Genomic DNA, 22547 nt, shown 5'->3' on the forward strand with positions numbered 1-22547 from the left:
AGAATGTGACGTCTCTAAAACGATTGAAGAAGACCATCGAACATGGCCGCTGTCTCCGGTAAATCGGACTACGGAGACGTAGTTATTTCGCTAGAAAACTGCATTCTTGACGAAGAACAACTTCAGAACACACCTTCATTTAAAGATGGCTTAGATAGAGAAGTAGAAATCGATTTAAGAATCTTAGGTTGCGAGTATATCCAAATGGCGGGCATCTTGCTGAAGCTACCTCAGGTGAGTGCAGGTCCGGTTTGGTTTTGAAAACTTGGATTTACCTTGATGTTGTGAGCTGAGATTCTTTGCTTTGGAACCTTCAGGTAGCTATGGCTACAGCTCAAGTATTATTTCAACGGTTTTACTACAGTAAGTCGCTCGTAAAACACGACTGCGAGGTAAGTTACAATACTTTTAACGTGCAAGCAATTGGACGATTGTTGTTCCTAGATTGTATACAGTTTTTCTTTACTTAGATTTTAATTCTTTGGGTATTTTCACCAAGACTCCGTGGTAAATTTGTCTTTTCTCTGGTACAGAGTTGCAATTCATTCCATCCTTTTTACCTCTCGAACTTTGTATTAAGCTAAGGGAAATTCCAAACGGTTCAAACTAGATCTCTTTCTGCAGTTGCATGCATGTGCTTTGTGAAGTGTCCATGACCAGATTTTACTTTACATCTCAATCTGACCTAAATTCATGCAAAAGGTCAGCGAAAAAGAAGTTTCAGTACGAGGCTTATACGTCTTTAATTAAATTCAGCGATTTACCGAACGAAAAATTCATGCCGAACCTATCGCTTTCATAAACTTGAATTGCAGATATACGCCATGGCAAGTATTTTTCTCGCAGCAAAAATCGAAGAATGCCCGAGAAGAATTCGGGACGTGATTAACGTGTTTCATCACATAAAACAGAGAAGGAATGCCAGGTAAATATTTGTGCATTTGTTTGGGGCAAGGGAAAAGCCAAGGGAGAAGGTTCATGCCACCACCAATACTAAATAGTTGCTGATCATTTTTTTCTAATTTGGTTAGACTTCATGAACATTTATGGTTTAGCAGTGTTTTCGAAAATCTGAATTTCTCTTGTTTCCGGTTTTTACCAAAAAAATTTAACTAACATTTTCCCCTGTAAAAAAGGGAAAGGACTGAAACAAATATCAAAAGTGAAGAGTTTTTACTCAAAAGATCTAAAGTTTGTCCAACTTGTTAATTAGACTAGAAGTCTTTCTTGAAGCAGGTCTTCCTGGGAATTTTGACTTCTCAGCATGACCTTGACATGCTTAAAAGCCAGACATTTACCTCTTGTTGTAAAAGATTTGGATAATTTGAAAAATTGGATTATTTCTCCATGTAAATGCTGCAGTACTGTACATTTGTTTTGTATTACTCCTTTCTTGTCTTCTTTTTACTGCGGAATTTCAGTAAAGCTCATTTGTAATAATTACTAGTGTTGTTTTTGAAGAGAATCACTCCATTTTTGAGGACTTCAAACTTTCTGGAAGGCAATTTTTTATCATGGTGGTTTTGTAATCTTCTACTTTTTAAAAGCAGCTCCATCTCACAGGGTTTATTGCTTTTAGAAAAGCCACTTTTGATAAAAACAGAAAAATACGAAGCTCTCAATTTCTCTGGAAGTCCTGTCATTTTACCTCAAAATCAGTTGTTAGAAGTTCCATTTGCAGTTCAGCCATGGCACAACTCAAAATCAGATTGATTGCAGTGCAGAGAAAGCATATTGAGTTGTTACAAATATTTGCCCAAGCCTTAGTACAATTAAAGATTACTTTCATGCATATTTTTTTTAAGTTTTGGTTATCATTCCACCTCTGAAAACTTAATAATTCTAAGGGTGATGAAACTTGAATTGCTCAATAATCTAATCACTTATAAACTTATACGAATCAAGTAATTTTGCCCTTTACCAAAGAAAGATGAGATACATTTCTCTATCTTTGCCAAGATAGGCCGAGGCTTTTGATTTTTTTTAGCATGACTGTAAGCATGAATGTGTTATTATTGTTCTCATCATCATTATCATCATTTTATTCTCAAAATTAACAGGTTTACCTTAAATTGAAACTAGCTTTCTTTGTAAACATACAAGCAATAAAAACAACTAGATGAAAGTCAAGCAAGTACAGATAATCTTTCATATACTTGCAAAAGGGAAATTGTCAGAAAATATTTCATGTCAAAGAGTCAAACTTACTGTCATTTTACCAATGTCAAGTCCCTGTTTGGAGTAATCATTGTGTCACTATTAAATATGAAGTTTGGTTAAGAGACTTTCCATTCCATCAATAGACAGTAGAATTTTAACTGACTTGACTTTTTTCTCTTTTTCTCTGTGCTGTCATTGCTAACTCCAGCAGCCTGCTACCTTCTCACCACCCAACGCACCAACCCTCTGTGTTGCTCTAAACCAGCTCTGATGGGTCTGGTGTTACCCTGGCAACATTGGACTGAAGTGGTGCTTCTCCCATTGGTCAATGGTCTGCATTAACAGAAGGCAAGCAGGGCACATGTAAAAGTATATATATCTCTGAGTAAATTTTTTCAGGTTTGACACATTGTCAGCCCCTCAAAATCCTTGGCAGTTGAATTTCATATCATAAAGTTGACAGAAATGCTCCAGTTTAAGGTGATAACATGAACCCTTTGTTCAAGAGCTACTTTTGGTCATAATTCTTTGATGGGTGATAGTGGGGGTTTTAATAACCTTATCCATAAGTGCTTACCGATAGTTTTGATATACAGCTATGACAGGAAAAGGGCTGTAAGGCAGAGTCCAAACATGGGAGCCTGCTTGCAGGCCAAACAGACAGGAGTAAGAGGTTTTACTGGAAGTGGTTGACTGCTGGTAACCAGCTTTTATTGAAAGCTCTGTGAGAGTTAGTTTTCCAAGGTTTAGTTTGAAAGTGAGTGACCTAAAAGTTACTATCAAGTGATGTATATCTATTTTTAACAATGCCTGAGTCAAGGAACATGTACCTTTAAAATTTGTCCTAGAAGGATGATTAGAAAGCCTTGGAATAAAAACTACATATGTGTTAATTCCAAGCAAACATCCTTCAATTGTATCCAATGTTGGTCATGTCCAGAACTGCAGCTGTGTATTTTGGAAGTTGTGGCTGTCATCAGAGTAATTTATCCAAGAAAGGGTAGCAGAGTGGATTTCTGGTGCAGGAAACATTTTATGATGTGAAGGTCATTGTATGTTATGGAGTTCAAATATAAAAGACAACATGACTTTGGAAATGCAATGGAAACTTTAGTGCACAAAGGGCAAGGAGCAAAATGAATGGACTGTCCATGTAATTGATGTGATATCAAGTCAAAAACCCAACTGGATGTGAATCATTATTGGTTGGAAGTGAAAGCTGATGGCATAATGAAGGTAAGAGTTTCTTCTAAATTTAATTATATTAAAATAGTGCTATGATCACTTTGTTGAGGGACCCATTTCCTGTTTTTCAGTGTTAGTCTTGTTAAATGCTGTCCTACTCAAATGGGCTTGGGGCTAAGCAATTTACTGGAAGGTCATCTTTGAATGTACTTGATGTGGTCCTCTTAAAGGAAACTACACGTAGCTTGATTTAAGAGCAGAATTTACAGTTCCAAAAATTGAGTTCAATATTGAACCTGCCATGAAATTCCATGATTATAGCAGCAGGATAACAGTGTCTGCTGGAATGAAAATGTTGTGTGACACTGTGAAAAGCCAACTTTGGCATATGTTATAAATAGACTATGTCGGATAGTTACTTTGTCTTTTTTTCCCCCAAGGGGCTGGGCAAATTTTTCTCATGTTACCCTGTACATTCAAGGTATATTTAGATGTCATAACTTTGGCATTGAATTTTTATCATATACTTTGGTGGATGTTTGGTTGAAAAAGAAAGTACTTAACTTCAGGAAAAGTAAACAAATTAAGTTTTGAAATTATGTTTATATTTTGTGGGTCTGTTTTGTATTCAATTGTTGTACAGTCTACTGTTTTAAACAAAAAAAAGTTATTTAATATGTTTATTTACCATGAGGCCTATTTAACTTGTGGTATGCTAGGCAAACAAGTGTTAGTGGTGACTTCAATATGCAAATGAGTCACTCACTCACTCAGGTGTAGACACTGTGGTGATTAGAGGTCCCAAACTCGCCTGAGCCAAAGTAACTGTGCATTAATGATAGTCAGGCTTGTTACAGTTTCTACTCAGTATTGTTGCTTTAAATGCCACTTTTTGAGCAAACCAAAAAAATTTTTAGTTAAAGCACAAACCCAATATTATGAATCACTTCCATCATTAAGGATCTGATGTAAAACAAGAACCACAACAGATCGTTTACATTCTGATGTGAAGAATGGTTAGAACAGTCAAAAGTTTGGCTGATTGATTACATTCAATTATCTTATTTAAACCTTGGTGGCTGGATTGATGGTATCACTTTAGTAGACAAAAATTATCCTGCACTTTGATGACAAAAGAAACCTTGTGGAATTCACTGCCACAAGCTGGTATCTATAATTTTAATCAGATTTTAATCAGTCATAACAACTTGCATTCACATAAAATGCCTTTTGAGGTAGGAAAGAAAATAACTTTTAGAGGTTCATTACTAGATACAAGCAGGAAAACCTTGCAAACAAGGATTATTTATAGGCATAGGGATGGAAAATAGTATAATTTGGCTGAAAATTTGATGAATTTTGCAAAAGGAAGTTTGATAAACACAAGATTTTTTTTAATGATTTTGTAGATTGCCTGGGGTATGTGTTTATTATTCCAGGGAGTTTCAAGGAGTTGGATGGTTAATATCATTCTGGATTTCTCTATGATTTTCTGGAAGCTTTTGGGCAAAGTAACAAAGTTCATTTTTTCGTGTTACAAAAATAGTCATTAACCGCAGGTTCTTTCCAAGGACCAGTGTTCTGAAATTGAACAACAGATTCCATACCTATAACAGTGCTCTGACTTCTCCTAGAGAAAAAAATTAGCATTTGCTTTTGGTTGCAATAAGCAAGCAAGCTTGCAACAGGTATATTACCTGGATGCAGTCAAGATATAGTGTGTTTATTATTTCTGTAATGCTAGATCTTGATAACTGCTGCGACAGGACAACTCATCAACTTGAGAAAGGAATGATAAACGTGCTGCACTATCCATGTTTCTTTCCTTTTCCTTAATATCTACCTACTTCAGATCTTGTCAAGGCAAAGGTAAATTCTACACTTAAGCCCACTGAGGGTTTCCAAAGCATGAAGCAACCAGGAGTATCTTCACTTTATTTTAGTGGGACGCTTGTCCATTCATAGGTACCAGCAGACTGTCAGGCTTTCCATGACAGTCTGCTGGTACCCATCTATTCTCCTGGGTGGAGAGAAGTGCAGTGAGAATAAAGTGTTTAGCCCTAGAACAAAATACAATCACTCCAAAGGTCAAATCCCTGACCTCTTGGTACAAAGTGTAGTGCATTATTGGTTAGACTACTGGTTTGCCCATTACTTCAGATCTTTCATAAAGATTGAACAGAGGATGGTAGCTAGGAAAAGGAAGGGAAAAAAATATCTGTTCTTCCAGGTGTACAAGTTTTTACAAAATATGCTCCACTGATGATTAATAACAAGAATTTAGGAAGTTTGATGGTTATTTGTCTATATCACAATCTTTGTCCAAAATCCTAGAGAGTGTTTGCTTCACCCACTTGGTCATTGACATGTGGTGTGTGGACAACTCTGTGACCCTTTGACCCTTGAGAGTGACTAACATCTAATTTCTCCTTGCAATATCACTCCTGAGTCACACATTAAGGTTATAAGTATAATGGAAATGATCAAAAACTACAGAAGCTTAAGATGTCAGGAAAATTCTCCTTATGAGTACCTCAGGAAATGAATAGAGAACAGTATGGAGAATGTGCATAATGATGTTTAGGGTGTAAAGGGTTAAAGGAGACTCAACTTTTTATGAAAAAGGTGCCAGAACTTGTACTGATCTCTGTAGAATTAATCAACAAGTTTTGCTCCCCTTGGATGCGATTCCAGGCCATTTCTTGTGACCCTTAAATATTTCATGACATATCATAGAGAACTGTCAAATCCCATTCATACTCTGGAATAGAGAGATACTGTGTTTGCCAAAGGGTAACCCAATGCCAATTCTCTCTCCTTTGGTTACTTTAGTTATTCTGCTTAACTTTGTAAGATTTATAATTACAGATGAAAGTGTTGCATTCAAACTCCCATTGATTATCAATTTTCTGCCTCAGGCATTCGGTTAAGAAACTTGTTGGACTAGGGTTTTAAAAAAGAAAAAAAAAACAGTCTTGTATCTATGTCAAGCAATAAGAAAGAGTTGCCAAGGATGGTTTGCTTGAGCTTACCACTTTTTCATTGCTAGTAAGATGACATCTGAAATGAATACGAGTACTGTGATTATAGAGTATAGTCTATGACAGCTTGTGATGTTATCTCTAAAATAGGTTTAGACTTTGTATACCCTTCCAGTCATTAGGGTTCAGTCTTTTTTTATGAGTTCCTTGAAGTGTATTGAACATTGCTCACAAGGAGCTTGGATTACTGTACTGTATTTAAATTTAGAACAAGCATATTTTGCAACACCTGAAAATCAGTGGGCAGTGATGAAAGTATAAGCTGGCCATAATTATTTTGATCATAACAGTTACATTTATTTTGTGATAAAAACTGTTCCAAGGACTACTATTTGGGTAAAATGTTAAGCTTTGGTGGTGTGAAAATTTGAAAGATTGTAAGATTGCTTCTTTTTCTGGGCACTTTTTGTGGAGGTTGAAATATGGACACATATCCTCTTAGTGTCTCGCTCAGAATTCTATCCAGATTTTGTCACCACTGTTTTGGTTCAAAATGTTTCTCAGAAACAAATGATGATCGGCAGATTCTTTTAATTCCCCTCCTGACATTGTTTTGTTGTGTTTTTATGCCAGTTATCACCTAACTTTGTTGCCATCCCTGCATATATTATAGGCTCTCTGAAAATTGGTACATGTAGGTTACTGGGTAAGCCCAGGTAGTTAAGTGCAGACCAACACTCAGGGTCTTAAATTAACTGAGGAGAATGTGTTGCCTTTGCTATGGCATCTGCAAATGGTCAGATGTTTTTGTCTTTTTGGATAAGGATGTAGGCCCTGTCTCCTGCATCTTCTCTGTACTGGTTAGCATGGTACATTAAAGGATCCCTGCAACTCTCACCAAGGGGGAATGTAGTTCCTGTTGTAGAGGTCTTGCCTTGATTCTGAAATTTGGGGCACTTTTCTCTCAAGAAATTTTAAACATCCCAATGCAGTCTGGCCAAAGTCCACCTCATTAGCATTTTAAATTAACTCAGAATAGCCTCTTAGGAGGAAAGTTGATAAAGACAACTACTACTTATTTGTATCATCCCTTTGCTTCACCATCCACTGTACTCATTGAATTTTCAATTTTCTTTCCAGTTTGGAAGCTTATCTGACTCTTGTATATTTACAAGTTCTTTAGTTAACCAGAAATGCCTGGTTGTCTTTACTCTATGCTTAACAATTATATACAAAACCCAATATAGAAATACACAAAAGCACTTTGAGGTAATACTAAGAAAACTTTCAGGGATAACCTCAAATCAACCTTTTGATACCTGAATTTACAATATTTTTCATCCCCTTTTTGTACACAGTAAGTTGTGAAGTTGCTGCTCCTATAAACTTGTAGCCTGAAAAATATCATTCTTTAGAGAGGAGTATGCCTGTATGATCCCCTAAAGGAAATTAATCCCCTCCCCCCAAAAGGGTTGTTTATTAGGAATATATGGTACATCATGATGAAATATGAACAGTTGTAGCTTACCATTTAAATCCTTTCAAGGAGCTTTCAAGGAGTCACAATGCTTGAGTGCGAATCTATAGGACTTAGCATCTTATGTGAAAGGGAAATGCTTAGACTTGTGATCTTCAATTTCAGACCTTTTGTTCAGATGTGAGAAATTAATTAAGGAGATAGTTGTCTAGATGTTGTTCTGCAAGCTTTAGGCTTTAACAAATACACTATTAAGTGTAATCAGGTGTCTATTTGAGGATCTTCTCAGATTGGGTAAATTGTTCAGAGAAACATTGCCAGACTTAGTTGATCTTTGTGCTGTGGAAATTAATTCTCTGTCACCTCTCTTTTTTATGAGTTTCACCACCAGTTGACAGTTTACCTGATCTGAAATACAACAGGTTATCACAAGTAGCAAGTGGTTATTTTGAAAACATTGTATGAGGTTTAATCTTTCATTTGTTGGGTAAGCTTTCTGGGCTGATGCATTTGACTTTTAACAAAATAAATTTTTTTCTTTTCTATCCATTAGAATAAATTTAACTTTTCTTATGCCACCTGTAGCTATTAACTAACCACACTCAAGTTAAAGCAATCATTTCATTTTCATATCTCCTGATTTAAAATGCCTCATTTCTCACTTCAAAGATGCATGCACCATAAATCTTTTGTTTGTATTTTACACTAATAATCCAATTTGGGGAGATGTTTCTCTTACTTTGATAAGTAAAGGCTTCCTTTACCCCTCACACCACCATCAGTATGCATATTCTCTGTGCTGATTTCTATCTCTATTTACCTCTTGTACAGCACTCAAGTGATGCTTTCTTATTTGCATGAGTAGCAACTCTCCTAACTCCTAGTTCCCTATGACTTTATTTACATTTTCACAGCCTCCTACATATGTTGTGGATATAGTAGAATTGTGGGAACATCAAACTCTTTAACTTAGATTCCTAACTATGTTGAACATCAATCTTAAGTCTAATTTATTCCATATCTATCTCCTGAAATCAATATTAGTCTTTGAGTCTAAATGTCCTTAACCAATTGCAGGTTATCTTTCTACTTATGGCTGTTAGGGAAAAAAATTTATCTTTTTTGATCCTTATTTTGTGGAACCTGTATTCAGCTGTCACTTTTATTGAGAGCAGGGTGTCAAGTTCCTATTTTTTCTTATTTTTTGGCCTGCTTCCTATTTTCTCCTTTTTTTTTTTCATGAAATTCCAAGTTTTTCTTTTTTTTAGGATTTTACTGGGTACACAGAAACATTTTGAAGTATTTGAAATAAAATTGCCAATAAAATTGATAAATTCTACAAAAAACTGAAACTTCGTGTCAAAAAAGACCAGTTTGAAGCCTTTCTAAGTGATTTTTTTGTATCTAATGAAATTTGGAATCTGGTAATTGTTGTAGGATGAGTTGTGCTTGGTAACATCGGTGGTAACACTTGTTTTTGTTTACACGGCAATGCATTGTGGATGTATGCCATGGTGCCTTTTAAAATATTAAAGTGTTGGGTTATGGAACAGAGTTGCTGTTGGAAGTGTTAAGAGGATAGAACTCAAAGAAATCCTCCTATTTTTTCCTCACTTTGGGGTGAGAATTCCTATTTATTTCCTATTGTTTAGCCATTGTCGTTTCTATTTTCCTATTTTCTAAGTGTCATTTGTCACTTGACACCCTGTGAATGGTAACCCTGCTATTTCCCATGGGTGACTGCTAAATACAGGTTCAACTGTGCTTCCAAGATTGACTTTGAAGGGACACTATTGTGATATCTTTAGTTACGAACTATTTTTTAATTCCTAAAGCCAGGTTTCTTTTTTTTCCTATAGGGTGAGGACAACTACAAAATTAAAAGCTGATGTAAATGCTGTTGTCTTTATACATCTTCACAATATGTGCAAGTAGAAAATGTTTCCTGCAGTCAGTCAGTGGACAGCCATCTTCATGTGAGCTTGTCAGGACATGTTTCACCTGCGTTCATATTGGAAATTTCAGCTCCACACCTGAATTGAGGAAAACAAGATCTTTCAAATTTCATCTGGGAACTGAGTTGGAGTCTTATTAACAGAAAGTTTATCACCATGGCCCACCTTTGTGACATTAAGATAAGCTTAGCTGGTTATAATTAAATCCTCTTAAATTTATTTGCAGGTATTTAAATGTTACTGGTATGTGGCATATCAGGCTATGTTTAGAAACAAGCATTCTAGCAGCACTCCCAAAGCATTTGATATTTAAAAATTAGACTGTAGCACAAGATAGTTTGCAATAAGCAAGATCTTATTTGTTAATTTAATGCTATCATTCTATTGTAAAGTTACAGAAAAATAGCAAAGTGTTAAGCTTGGTTCTGTTAAACTGGAGCATTTTTGTTAATCTTAGTGTTTCTGTAGTTGTCAGAGCATTACCACTGACTTTCCAGGTGGTTCTTGAGAGATTCAAGGCTGATTGGAGTTAGCACTGCAGTGCAATGGAGCCATGTTAGTCTTCAATTTGTGCTTGGAAGATTAAATGTTATATCACTTGAAATGATATTTCAGGACAATTCAACCCATGGAGTACATGGGTAACACCTACTTTAACCTTAAAAACCAAGTCATCAAAGCTGAAAGAAGGATATTGAAGGTTAGTTTTGCTCTGAGATAGAACACCTTTTATTTTGTGTAAGATGTAATTAAATTATTAACCACTTTTACTCACCCTATTTTCAGGAACTGGGGTTTTGTGTTCATGTAAAACATCCTCACAAGGTATGTACTGATACCAGTCACCTTACAAGCAGTGATCAACAACTCTGTTGATACTGTGTTTAACCCTTTTTACTCCCAACTTCCTGTTACTAATTCTCCACACTGTCCTTGATACAGTTCTTATGATGTCAGTTGAGAGAATTTGGCATTGGATCAACTTATCCCCTTATTTATGTTTTTCTTTATTCTCATCACTTGTTTGCTTGATATTGTTTTGGTATTGCAAGGGGAAATTCTGTTTCGGTCACTTATAAGAGTTTAAGGATTAATGACATTCTCTTCCATTGCTTTGGTTTAACACAGTCAGTCCATTTCCATCTTCTCCCACTGAGAAGAAAGCAACTTTGTTAAATTAGTCATATTATAGTGCCACAACTGTCTTCAGGGTGGCTTATATAAAACTAAGCAATAAAAATTGAAAACACATAAGTAATGATTGGTACAATTAATTCAGTTGGATTCATTGTTTGTTTCCTATGGTGTGACGAGTTAGTTTTTGGATAAAGGAGTGGAACCTGTGAAGAACTTGTTCTAGGTGTTTTTATGACAGGCAACAACAACTTACATAAAATCTACAGTTTCTTGGCCTAAGTATCAGCTTAGATTGTGCTATTTTTCATGTTTAGATCATAATAATGTATCTTCAAATCCTTGAGAGTGAAGAAAAGAGAGACCTTGCTCAGTCTGCCTGGTGAGTATAATTGTTATTGTTTTTAAGTTTACTTTAACCTTTGACACCCTAACATCAATATGCAAGTTCTCCATACTGTTCTTTATACATTTCCTATCACACTAATCAGGGGAATTTGTGTAACAACCAAGATCTTTTGTTTGGAATCATTTCCTTTATTCTCATGACCCAAATGTTTTCTTCAGGGTTGGTACTGTTGGGAGAAGTTAGATGTTAATCACTTTTAGGGGTTGAAGTGTTGGCAGGCACACAGTAATCAGTATTATCACCTTTACAAAAGTCTACAGCAACTATTTAAATATCTGATTTATTGATTAATTTTATTTGTAAATTTGAAAGGGCTCAAAATTATGGTCAGTCAACGGACAATGTCCAATCAAATATAGGGTTTGTCCGGTTAACTCCTTTGTTGGTTGGACATTTTGTCCAGTATTTTTTTACGCATGCAAATAAGAATTTAATTCTGGGGGAAGTTCAGGATTTAAGAACAGCTGTACCACTTTTCATCCATTGAGTTTGAGGCTGCGTGTACAACAAGAGGGTGCTAAATATACTTCTATCAAATGAGGCGGGATCTATTAAATATGACCTAAAGGATATTTATCCAGTCACATTGAGTTGTGGCCAAGCAAAAATAGGTCTGTCTGGACAACTTAACTGGTGCTAACCGTGAAATTATTTTGAGCCTTGTTTAACAACATAATTGTCTTTATTTATTGGTTTTACATGAAGCGGTAGTAAGGTTCCTCTTATAATATTTGTCTTTTTCAAGCTTTTAACATAGCAGTTGCAGTAATTAACATTATGTCATCTCTCCTTTTTTCTCATCACAGGAATTTTATGAATGACAGTTTTAGAACAAATGTTTTCGTAAGGTACCCTCCTGAGACCATTGGCTGTGCCTGTATATTCCTTTCGGCAAGACAGCTGGGGGTATGTAATGAAGGAAAAAACGTTGCTTTACTGGATGTGTGGTTTACAATACTAAAAACATGTTTTGGCTATTTCAGATAAGTTTACCAAACAGGCCACCTTGGTGGGAATTATTTGGTGCTAAGTTAGAAGATCTCGAGGTACTTTTTGGTTTTGCTCTTGTTCTTGTTTCTGTTTACTAAGAGAAAATTAAAAGCTTGAAGTGGTTGTACTTGTTAGCCCTTATTGATTTCAATTGTTTTTTGGAAATAAATTATGTGGAAAGTGTTTTTGCTCGTCACAGTGACACCATAAGGGTCTTGAACATTCACCTGACTTGACATGTTTTGTTTCCAATTTTTTTTCCTTTTGCAGGAAATAAGTTTAACTCTTTTGAGTTTATATCTGCGACCAAAGGTAAAGTTGCAGCTTGAGTTGGTACTAACACTTACATTCTATATTTCATTTTAAACGTAGGTACTTATTACACTCCTGCTGACTTGTACAGTTGTTTACTGATACTTGAGGAAAATAAAAGTACATAAGTCATTGAGGAGTGAGGTTCCAGGTTTTGAGGGTTTTGTGTGTGATCTAGCATAATGCTTCTGTGCTCGTGTAATCAAGGGAATTGTTGAAACGCCAAAGTTGAAACTCCTCTCGACACATGAGAGGAGAAGATACTGCAATCAGTTTCTTTCTTCTTTTACCCCCATTTGATGTATCTGTTCCCTTGTGTGTCACTTGTACTTCACGCCATCCTGTTTTCATATTCGATATATATTCTGCAGTGAATTAGAAGTGTTTAGTACTAAAACTTTCCAAGAAAGTTGGCAGTTTATTATAAAAGATTAGAACAAGATCTGTTTAACACGACAGTGTCATTTATTTATTTGATCAAACCATGAAGCTTTCGAGTTCTTTCTCTTTGATTAAAACTGAACATGCTTTTTGTTTTATTTTGTTTTAGGCTAACATTGATACCCTTCAAAAGAATGTTAATGAAATTCGTGATAAAATCGCTCTGAAAAAGGGCGAAAGTAAAACAGAAGAGAGCACGGCAGCCAACTCTGCTCCTAATCTGTCACCATCAGGCGGAGCCACCGCAGCTAAAGATGGCTTAGGTAAAAACTTCCCGTCTCTACATTCAATATGATTCAACATGAGCCAGGAATGCTAAGCTAATTACACCTGATCGAGGCTTACAGGTGAACAACACAGGAGTTTATTGTATAAAGACAAACTCGAGTCTTTCATCTTTTATTCAGGGTCAAAGTCTTCTTCACCTAATAAAGTGTCGCCATCTGCTCCAAGTATCACGGATGGCAAAAAGAAGAGCTCGTCAAGGGTAGAAGAAGAAAAAAGAACCAACCACAAAGAACGGTAATTGTGTAGAACCTGCACAGAGTAGTGGGACGTGATAGACACTTCTTTTGTCTCTACTCTAGTAAGGCTGAAGTGGGGCAGGCACTCGATCGAATGTTTTCTAAGTCCGCAATTGTAGTGAAGCTTGTAAACTGCGAAGGCTTAGACAAACAGCTGTCTTGTATGGTTTATGTGATTCCCAAAGAAGAGCCTGGATTGATGCTTACTAATCTTTTTCCATCTCTTGTTTTTTTTTTGTTTTGTTTCGTTTTTTTTTTCTCACTGCAGTCCAGTTTCCGGGGGAAATCGCCGAAGCAGATCTCCCGAACATCACCGCTCTCGGAGCCGGTCAAGAAGTCCGACGCCAAGCCGAAGTCGAAGCCGATCAAGAAGTTACAGCTTGTCGATCAGCCCCGACAACATTAGCAGAAGTGACTCAGAGAGCAGCGACGAAAGTCCGGAAAAAAAGAAAGCGAAGAATAAACGAAGAAGGAGCCCGCCCAGAGGAAGAGACGATGAAAAACGATCACGACCTCGGAAATACGACGGTAACTACGTGCGAAAGAAAGCGAGAACTGACGGAGCTAATAGTTACAAACGGGAGAAGGCGCGAAGTAGGTCGCCGTATTCTCGTAGTCGAAGTCGGTCACGGAGTCCCGTTAAAAGGCAGCGCATGAAATATGAACATGGGCGAGACAAGAAGAAACGGGACGACAGGCATCGTGATAGGAATGGCGTGGACTACCGGAATTCTAGGGACAAAGGACGTGACCATGGAAGACACCGGAGATAGCACGACAAAGTCGGTTACTTTTGTTTTCATTGGACTTATCAGATGGAAGAGGCAATCGATTGTACATAACACTATTATAAAAGATATCATGTGCGGATATCTTTGCTTGTTTATATGCAGCATTCTTTCAATAATAACGCAAACCATGTCAATTAAAGCATTTGTTTTCTGTATGGGGTTGTATTATTCTGATAAAATTAATTACTTGTCTGTAATAAATTTGGTTTTATCAGCGGAGTTGATAATTTAAATTGGCTTTTTTTAAAGAGTTTCTTATTCTGACGTTTTGAGCGTCGACCTTTCGTCAGATCATCTCAGTTGGTAAAACCAAATTGTCTTGTAACGAAATAGTCTTTGAAACATTTACAGATGCTTAGTTACACCAAATTGCATGATGATTCAAGTAGCTGCTTGTCAATGAGTTACAGGAAGAACGCATCACAGCTATTTGTAATTTGCACTTGTGTAACATGAAAAATGCAGTCGGTTTCGGCAAGCCAAGCGTGCGTAATTTTTTCGTGTACATTATTTGGTTAAAAATCGAAACTTTGCCATTGATGCCTTTATGTTATCATAATGTCGTCAAGACTGAGCAGCCTTTTTTGTCATCAAATCAGATGTAAGATGGAAACGATTAATTTACACCAAGGTTTGCAAGGAGCGTTTTTCCTCTTAGCACGAATGAACCGTTTTCATTTACAACAAACAAAACCAATGAATTATAAAGATTTGTATAAGGTCTGAACCTAACAATCTTACCCTCCAAATAATAACGAACTTGCCTTGCTGAAGTGGTTGTTCCTTTGCACTGCGTTTTCTCTGGGCCAGGAAAAACAGTTTTCGATAATAATTACAAATGAGTTAGCAAAGCTCCTGAGGGATAAATTTGAAACATCGCCGAATGGGATAGGTTTAGCTGTTTAGAGCGTATAGTGACGTCACAGTAGCGCTGTGACGTGGGTTGCGCGAGCGGAATGACGGAAGATTCTGGAACCGTTATGAACAGGTATTGAATGGCTAACTGAAAAAGGCGCTCTAGAGAGAGTGACCTGGGTTACATTCAACCTAAACTTCGGAGGAGACAAGATACAGTCCCTCAGGAGGCGATATCAATTGCAAAAGAAAATCAGCACCAGTAATTTTATTTAACACCCGTTACAGAATTCTAAAACGAGATATCAGTTATATTTAACTCCTTTTAACTAACCCACAAATTATTTTATTTAGTTGTTTATGCCGTGAGAGAGAATATAACATGTCACCATTTTTTTAAATGATGCATTTCTCCAGCTTCATGATTCTATGCAGAACAAAAAAGCAATTTAATGAAGATAAATTAAAATAATCCCATAAGTGAAACTAATTTTGAACCAGTACATGCAGCCCATGCCAGCTGAAACCTTTGAGCGGCTCACCATGGGTGATAAACTTTTTCTGTACTAAACCATCGGGCAGCAAAAAGTATGATGTACTAAGAGGCACAAAAGGCGCAATTTATTTGCGCAATCGTGGTCAAAAATCCTTTACTAAAATAAATGTGTTGGTATTTTACACCTCAAACGAATCTTTTTTTTTGTGTAGGCAATCACATGATTTCGAGTGAAATTGGAATAAATAAGCACTAGTAAATCTTTTCAAAGACTAACCAAAGTGCACGAGCCCGTTGGGCCCGTCTTTGAAAAAATTTACAAGTGCTTGTTTATTCCAAATTGCACGAGAAAAATCATGCGATTACGTTTTAATGATATACATGAAAAAAAAACGAGATAGCTTATCATGATAACGCAGAAGCAAAGCGCGCGCATCAAATGTGAAAATAATTTATTCAAACACAGCGTTCGGCCAAAATAACCGCGTACGATCAAAACAATAATTTACAATGATTCTTTCACATCCTTAAGGCGCAAAAAGTTCAAAATCCGGCTAAACAGTTCAAGGAATTGTTCAGTCTGGTTTGTTACTTCTTTGCACTGAATTCACCCTCTTCTGTAATGAGTCACCTGAAAACTGCATTTATCTTAACCAATCGGAACAGAGTAGTTTTTTTCATGTATCTTATTAAAACCCATATTTCTCAAGTGTTTCCTAAAATGCACTGACATACTTCCAAACTGAGTGACCCAAATTCAAACTTTACTATAAGGAAAGATGACTTTCACAACAAAATGTCACGCATATGTGGTAAATAATATCAAAGGAAAAACAGTATGAAAACTGTTCACATTGGCAGAAATTTATGCTACTGTAGCTTGTAGAAAAGGTCTCGTTTCGTTTTGTGATTATCAGGCGAGCGAAGGCAATCACAAGGCGAAGGCGAGGAAAGGCTTTTTCGCGCGACCATCTACCTGCGCGTGCGTGTGACTCCGCCTCGTGCTCTTCTCGCACGCCTCTATACCCCCCCCTCCCCTCCAACAACCCTTAAAAAATGGCACCTTTTCTGCAAGCATACAACGAATACTCTCAACCATTCAAAAGTCTGTAAAATGGTAGTTTCTCAACGGAAACTACGGCTAGCCAAATAGAATTTTTCATGCTCCATATCTTTTTTCTTGAATTTAAAAATAAATATTATTAAACTCTTTGGTCTCTGCCACTGTTTACAGGAACAAAAATATAATACAAATTAAATCTTGGAGGAGAATTTTATCGATTTCAGTACCCTGAAGGCATATTCGCTCAAAATTAATAACATTTTGTGAAACAAACTTTCGTTTCATTTTACGACAGTATTTCTCCCAGTCAGCGAGCATATTATGTGTTCTAGAACAATTATTGCCATTTGTTGATATTTACAACATGAATTAAATCTTAAACATTAGCCAACATCCACACTTAGGCGAAAAAATTACATGGATATTGCGTCAAGGAGGAGTGGCCATATATATTATCGACAGAACAAAGAAAAATTATTTATTCGAAAAATTAATTAATCTTGAGAACATTTTGGACAACGACAAGTCTGCCAAAACGCACAAGTTTCTGAAAAACTGATAATATGTTCATAAAATAATTATATTTTAACCCATGATTCAAATTTTTTAACCAAATGAATAGTTTCCGTTGCAGCCCTCTAGAGAAATGTCACGTAACGATGTTGGGTGCCTGATTTCGTGACATCGTTGCGTGACATTAACAAACCAGCTACGAAGGACAGTTCCGAGACATTCAAGTTCTAGGAAGGATCACTGAAGCTTGCTGCTAAAGGTTCTTTGTCATCGGTTTCGCGACTGGGCTGAACTTGGTGTACATCTTGTTTCACATCTGGTGTTCCTTGAAGGATAAAATCGTTGTCGTTTGTGTCTTGCTTCGGATTTCCTTCGGCGCTGTTCCTTATTCCATAGCCAAAGTAAATAACAAATCCTACGCGAAGAAAAGTGAAAGATGTAAGGAAAGACCGACATGAAATAGAAATGCCCTAAACTTACGTTGTTTTCTATTGTCCAACAAGCCCAAAAAAGATATTTAAACACAAACTATGACGGGGTCTTTGTGTTTGATACTGTCAGAGTTTCGTTACAGTACGTAAATTTTGACGAAACTTTAAATTTTGTCTTTACGTTCCGTTTGAATCTTCTCCATTCTAGGCATCGCTCGTCCCAGGTTAGTTCATTTTTCTCATACCGTTTGTCTTCTATGCTATTTATCTTTTGGAGATCAAGTGGACTCCACGACCGTCGTCTTACAGGAACATTGCGTGACATATAACTAAAGAGGCGGCAGCGATAAATGTATGTTTTCTTGTCGCAAAAAAAATACTAAAAATTTCTTAGCGACACCCTTGTCGACATCTTCCCATGTATATTTCCCACTGTTTTGCCCTACAAACATCGTAAAATTATCGTCCGGTGAAATTTCTTTTATATAACAACTGTATTTTATCATAACATCATCTAATAATTTTGAGATAATTTCCACGAGTTAAACGGTACAAAATTGTTTAACACTTCTCTCCAAAGAACTTTGCTAACTACAGCGAAAATGAAGAACAAATGGACAGATTTGTAGCACTCTCGTAAAAAGAAAACTGATTAAGGACGTTAGGAGATACTTTATTTATTCCCCGCAGCATGTATGGTGTCTAAATTATCTGCCGTTTTTTTCCGGTTTCGCTTTAAGAAGGTTAAAAAAGATATCTGTAGACTGCAAGCCCTTCTTTCACAGTCAAGAATTTGTTAAAGTGATAGCTCCTCTTAGAGATCTTGGTGCATTGTTATCGAATTCGGAAACAAACGTTCTCTTAGGCGAGATCACGCGAAATCACGCGAGTAAACCACCCACGATGATCTCATTTTTGTAAAACACCTGCATGCAAGTAACTACTAACAGCCATAAAAATTCAGTAATATACTGAACACATTTCACTTTGCAGCAAAATCGCCAGGAAAGGGCGATAAAGGTTTTTAAATTTGAAGATAAATACGTTCGAAAACGGAAGAAAAAACAGACCAACTGAAACAAACCCAAGAATTCGAGACTCGAAAATGTAAATGTATTTGGCAAAGTGTAATTATCTGTTTTATTACTTTTGTCGGTGATGAGAATATGTTTTGTTCACAGAAGGAATGCCCAAAAGGTACGACTTCTAGCGTTAATAGTTGCAGTGCTTAAGGATGCAATTAACACTATTTAGATACCTGAGACTAAAATAGCTAATCTTTCGACAGTATTGCATTACGGACGAGGAAGCCAAAAGCTTGGACAGGTTTTCAATGAAAATGCGTCAAACGCGGGGGTGGGCAACAATTGTTTGAACACTGGTATCGAATAAATTTCCATGACGCGAATAAAGATGAAATTTTATCAGCCAAACAGGAAGCCTTTTCTTTTAACAAAAAATATATCATTAATAATTTTTGTTGTAGATTTCAGTTGAAAACTATATAAATATCAAAGAGCATATACTTATTGAAATCATACAAAAAATCAGAAGGCTGGAGGCGAAAATTTAAGTTATCAATTCAATTCTATACCGAAGAAGCCAGGAAGAAATATAAATTGCTAATTTCTGAGTCTTTTCAATGAAGAGGGCGATAAACCCCGAACGGATGACGTTATCAAATGCATCCCGCGAGGAAATATAAAAGGAAAAATTATTAGAAATGAACTTCATTGCCAGCAGACTCCATTTGAAACATAAAAATCCTAAAAATTATCGATAAATAGACTTTTTCCATGAGAAAGAAAAAAAATACTTTTTCAGGTCTGGCTTTTAAATCCATGACTACTAATACTGTTTTTTTTCCGCGTTCTCGTATTTATAAAAGGCGCCACCATCGCGTTTTTTTATCAGCTTCGAGTTGAATATGAATTCGCCTATTAGATGTAGAAATGAAGAGAAATTTTAGAAACTTTCCAACCCCGCGGTGTAGCCTAGGATATGTTCTATCGTGGAAGCAACGTATATTTGCATGCTAAACCTTTGAAGTAATTGTAATTGGCTTTTACCTCTAAAAAACCTTCGGTTTGTTTCAAAGCCTCCCAAAATGTAGATATGACGGAAACAACTTTTTAACCGCTAAAAATCTACGTTTGAATTTCTTCTTAACGGCCTAAAATTAAGGGTCGAAGCACTTTAAAATCATGTATCTAAGAAAATTACATCTGACCAAATTTAGATTAGGTCGGTAAAAAAGTTTCACGTTTGTTTCAGTCCTTACCGGCACTTCATATTTTAGATAATGGTCGCTGTAGAAATACGGAATGAACTTCAATTCTACGGACTGGGAGACGAAAGAATATGTAAAATGGGAAAATAGAAACCATACTTTCTGAGGGTCAAACGGGGAAAAGAACATTCAAGTACCAATATATCAATTTTAAAGAACACCCCTTTGGTTTGAAAAGAGAACATAAAAGAGTTGAGCTTACCTAAAATCATCCAAACACTGAATCGTACCCATGTCCAAACGGACAATTTGAGTAGCAGGAACAGATTTACCACAACGCTGGCAATGGGAAGCCACGGTATACAGGGAACCTTGAAAGGGAATCTCGCTCTGTTTTTAGGTTGAAGCTGCATCACTACAAATCCAAATATTATGAGAATTCCAAGGAAAACAGCTGTGAATACAGCCCATGCCTCGCCGTCGCCTAAATCTCCCCATCCTGCTATCAGCAGCGCACAGAAACCAGCGAGACCCACGACCTGAAGAGAGATAGCGGCGTTGGCAATATGACTTGTTGATGCGGATGGTTCTTCCGAAGCTTTATTTTCTTGGTTCTTGTCCTCCGCCACGCTTTCCAAAGGCTTGTACTCGGCACCTTTCGATTCCGGCAGCATCTTTTGGCAACAGATGACTTTGTAGCTTCGCACAGAACTCGGGGTATCTTCGTCATAATTGACATCTTCGACGCCAGGCTGGAACCTCAACACAAGGACAGAGATAGAGACCAAGGTGTAGGCGAGTAAGGTACCAATTGACAACATCTCAACTAGTTGTTTTAGGTCTAGCAGTAGGGCCAGTAGGGCTGAAAGTACCCCTGCGAAGGTGATAGAGATCAGAGGAACATTAGTTCGCTCGTAGATCCTGGCAAAGAACTTGAAAAGGAGACCATCGCTTGCCATGGAGTACATGATCCTTGGGACGGCGAAGATGCCGCTCATCAGCGAACCTGCTAACGCACACAGCCCTCCGACGGCAATAACATACTTGGCTGCGGGGATACCAGTTGCTTTGAAAGCCTCTGGTAAGGGAGCGAATTTGTCGAGCTTGTCATAGGACACCATCAGTGTCAGAACGGACGCAACCCCAAAGTAAGCAAGAAAGCTGATAACAAGGCACAACATGATAGAGAGAGGGATGGCTCGCTTGGGATTAATGGTCTCTTCACTGGCTGTTGCTATCACATCAAAGCCGACGAAGCAGTAAAAACAGCTCGCAGCACCGGCCAGGACTCCGGACACTCCGTATGGAAGGAACTGTTGTCTGCCGGCCCAATTGGAAGGGTTGACATGGAACAAGCCGACAGCCAGCACGAAGAGTATTACCAGCATGTTAACTGTGGTCACGCATTTGTTGAATACGGCCGAGTGCTTGGCTCCGCTGGCAACGATCATGGACACCAAGAGAACAAGAATAAAAGCCAGAAAATCCGGGTACGATCCCAAGCCCGATACATTAAACGCCCCAATGTTTTCGATAAAGAATTTTCGAATAGCTCCGCCGGCAATGGAGTCGATGTATTCGCTGCTGGCGCGGCCGAGCGAAGCTGTACCGATCACATATTCTAGAATCATGTTCCAGCCGATGATAAATGCCCATATCTCACCTAAAGAAGAGTAGGTGTACACATAGGCAGACCCTGCCTTGACGACACGGCATCCAAATTCCGCGTAACAAATCCCCGAAAGGAAAGCGGCAACAGCGGCAATGAAGAACGACAACACGATGGCTGGTCCGGCGACATCTCTGGCGATCTGTCCAGTGACTACATACAGACCCGCTCCCACCGTCGCACCGACCCCAATTGAAGTTAAATCGAAGACATCAAGACATCGGCGAAGCTGAGAATTAGATAGATCATTGTCGATAACTTTTCTTCGGGTGAGAAGACGAAGAAACCGTATAAAACTCATAGCTTTCAACGGTGTAAAACTCTTCCTCCCAGCGGGTTTTCCGTCTTCAATATGGCTAATTGATGAAGGTTTTGAAACCTCCCTTCGCTTTAAAACGTCTCTAAATGACTGTCATAATTAAATTCGCTCCCTCAGATATAGATCACTCTCCTCTTGACGATTCGCGGGAATGAAACGAAACCTTTAAACTGGACAAAATTCGATTCAATGTGAACACTTTCGCTTGGCTACTCAAAACTGTGAAATTAGAAAATCGAATCAGAATTTTAATTGACAGACGATATATTCCGGATTGTTGACGTATATTTGCATGACAGCCACTGTGTGACGTATAATAGCAGATGGTCTTTGATCTATTGTTTGAGGAGTTGTAAACCGCTTTTGACAACCAAAAAAATTTGCATCTTCGTTCTCCGATGCGTTGAAATTGATTAAGGCCAAGACCTTGAGATGAACTTGGTTTTTCCCTCTTTATTTCCTGCCCTTAAATAATCTCCAATGCCGCTTGGGACTCAATCTTTATGTTGTCCCATCCCACGCGACCATTTTCCTTAAGGCGTTCATTTTTTTTAACAAAGCTAATTTCTACAATCGGACAACTTGAATTTTCACAAAAATTTCAAATCAAAC

The 22547-nt window shown here is 37.4% G+C and overlaps 2 protein-coding genes across 2 annotated transcripts; one reads left to right on the plus strand and one right to left on the minus strand.

The window, feature by feature from the left end:
* The first annotated feature begins 28 nt into the window (after positions 1-28).
* LOC131793821 (cyclin-L1-like) lies at positions 29-14514 on the plus strand. Its single transcript, XM_059111304.2, has 12 exons — positions 29-234; positions 318-392; positions 816-925; positions 10374-10458; positions 10545-10583; positions 11210-11274; positions 12108-12207; positions 12285-12347; positions 12562-12603; positions 13154-13307; positions 13452-13566; positions 13837-14514. The coding sequence occupies exons 1-12, from the start codon at positions 43-45 to the stop codon at positions 14339-14341; spliced, it is 1545 nt and encodes a 514-aa protein (XP_058967287.2). The 5' UTR covers positions 29-42; the 3' UTR covers positions 14342-14514.
* Positions 14515-15467: 953 nt separating this feature from the next.
* On the minus strand, positions 15468-22167 carry LOC131793830 (high affinity cationic amino acid transporter 1-like). Its single transcript, XM_059111319.2, has 2 exons — positions 20210-22167; positions 15468-17701 (listed from the first exon to the last, which is right to left on the minus strand). The coding sequence occupies exons 1-2, from the start codon at positions 21915-21917 to the stop codon at positions 17514-17516; spliced, it is 1896 nt and encodes a 631-aa protein (XP_058967302.2). The 5' UTR covers positions 21918-22167; the 3' UTR covers positions 15468-17513.
* Positions 22168-22547: the final 380 nt, after the last annotated feature.

The sequence above is a fragment of the Pocillopora verrucosa genome, chromosome 9, assembly GCF_036669915.1.
Source record: "Pocillopora verrucosa isolate sample1 chromosome 9, ASM3666991v2, whole genome shotgun sequence".
NCBI lineage: Eukaryota > Metazoa > Cnidaria > Anthozoa > Scleractinia > Pocilloporidae > Pocillopora > Pocillopora verrucosa.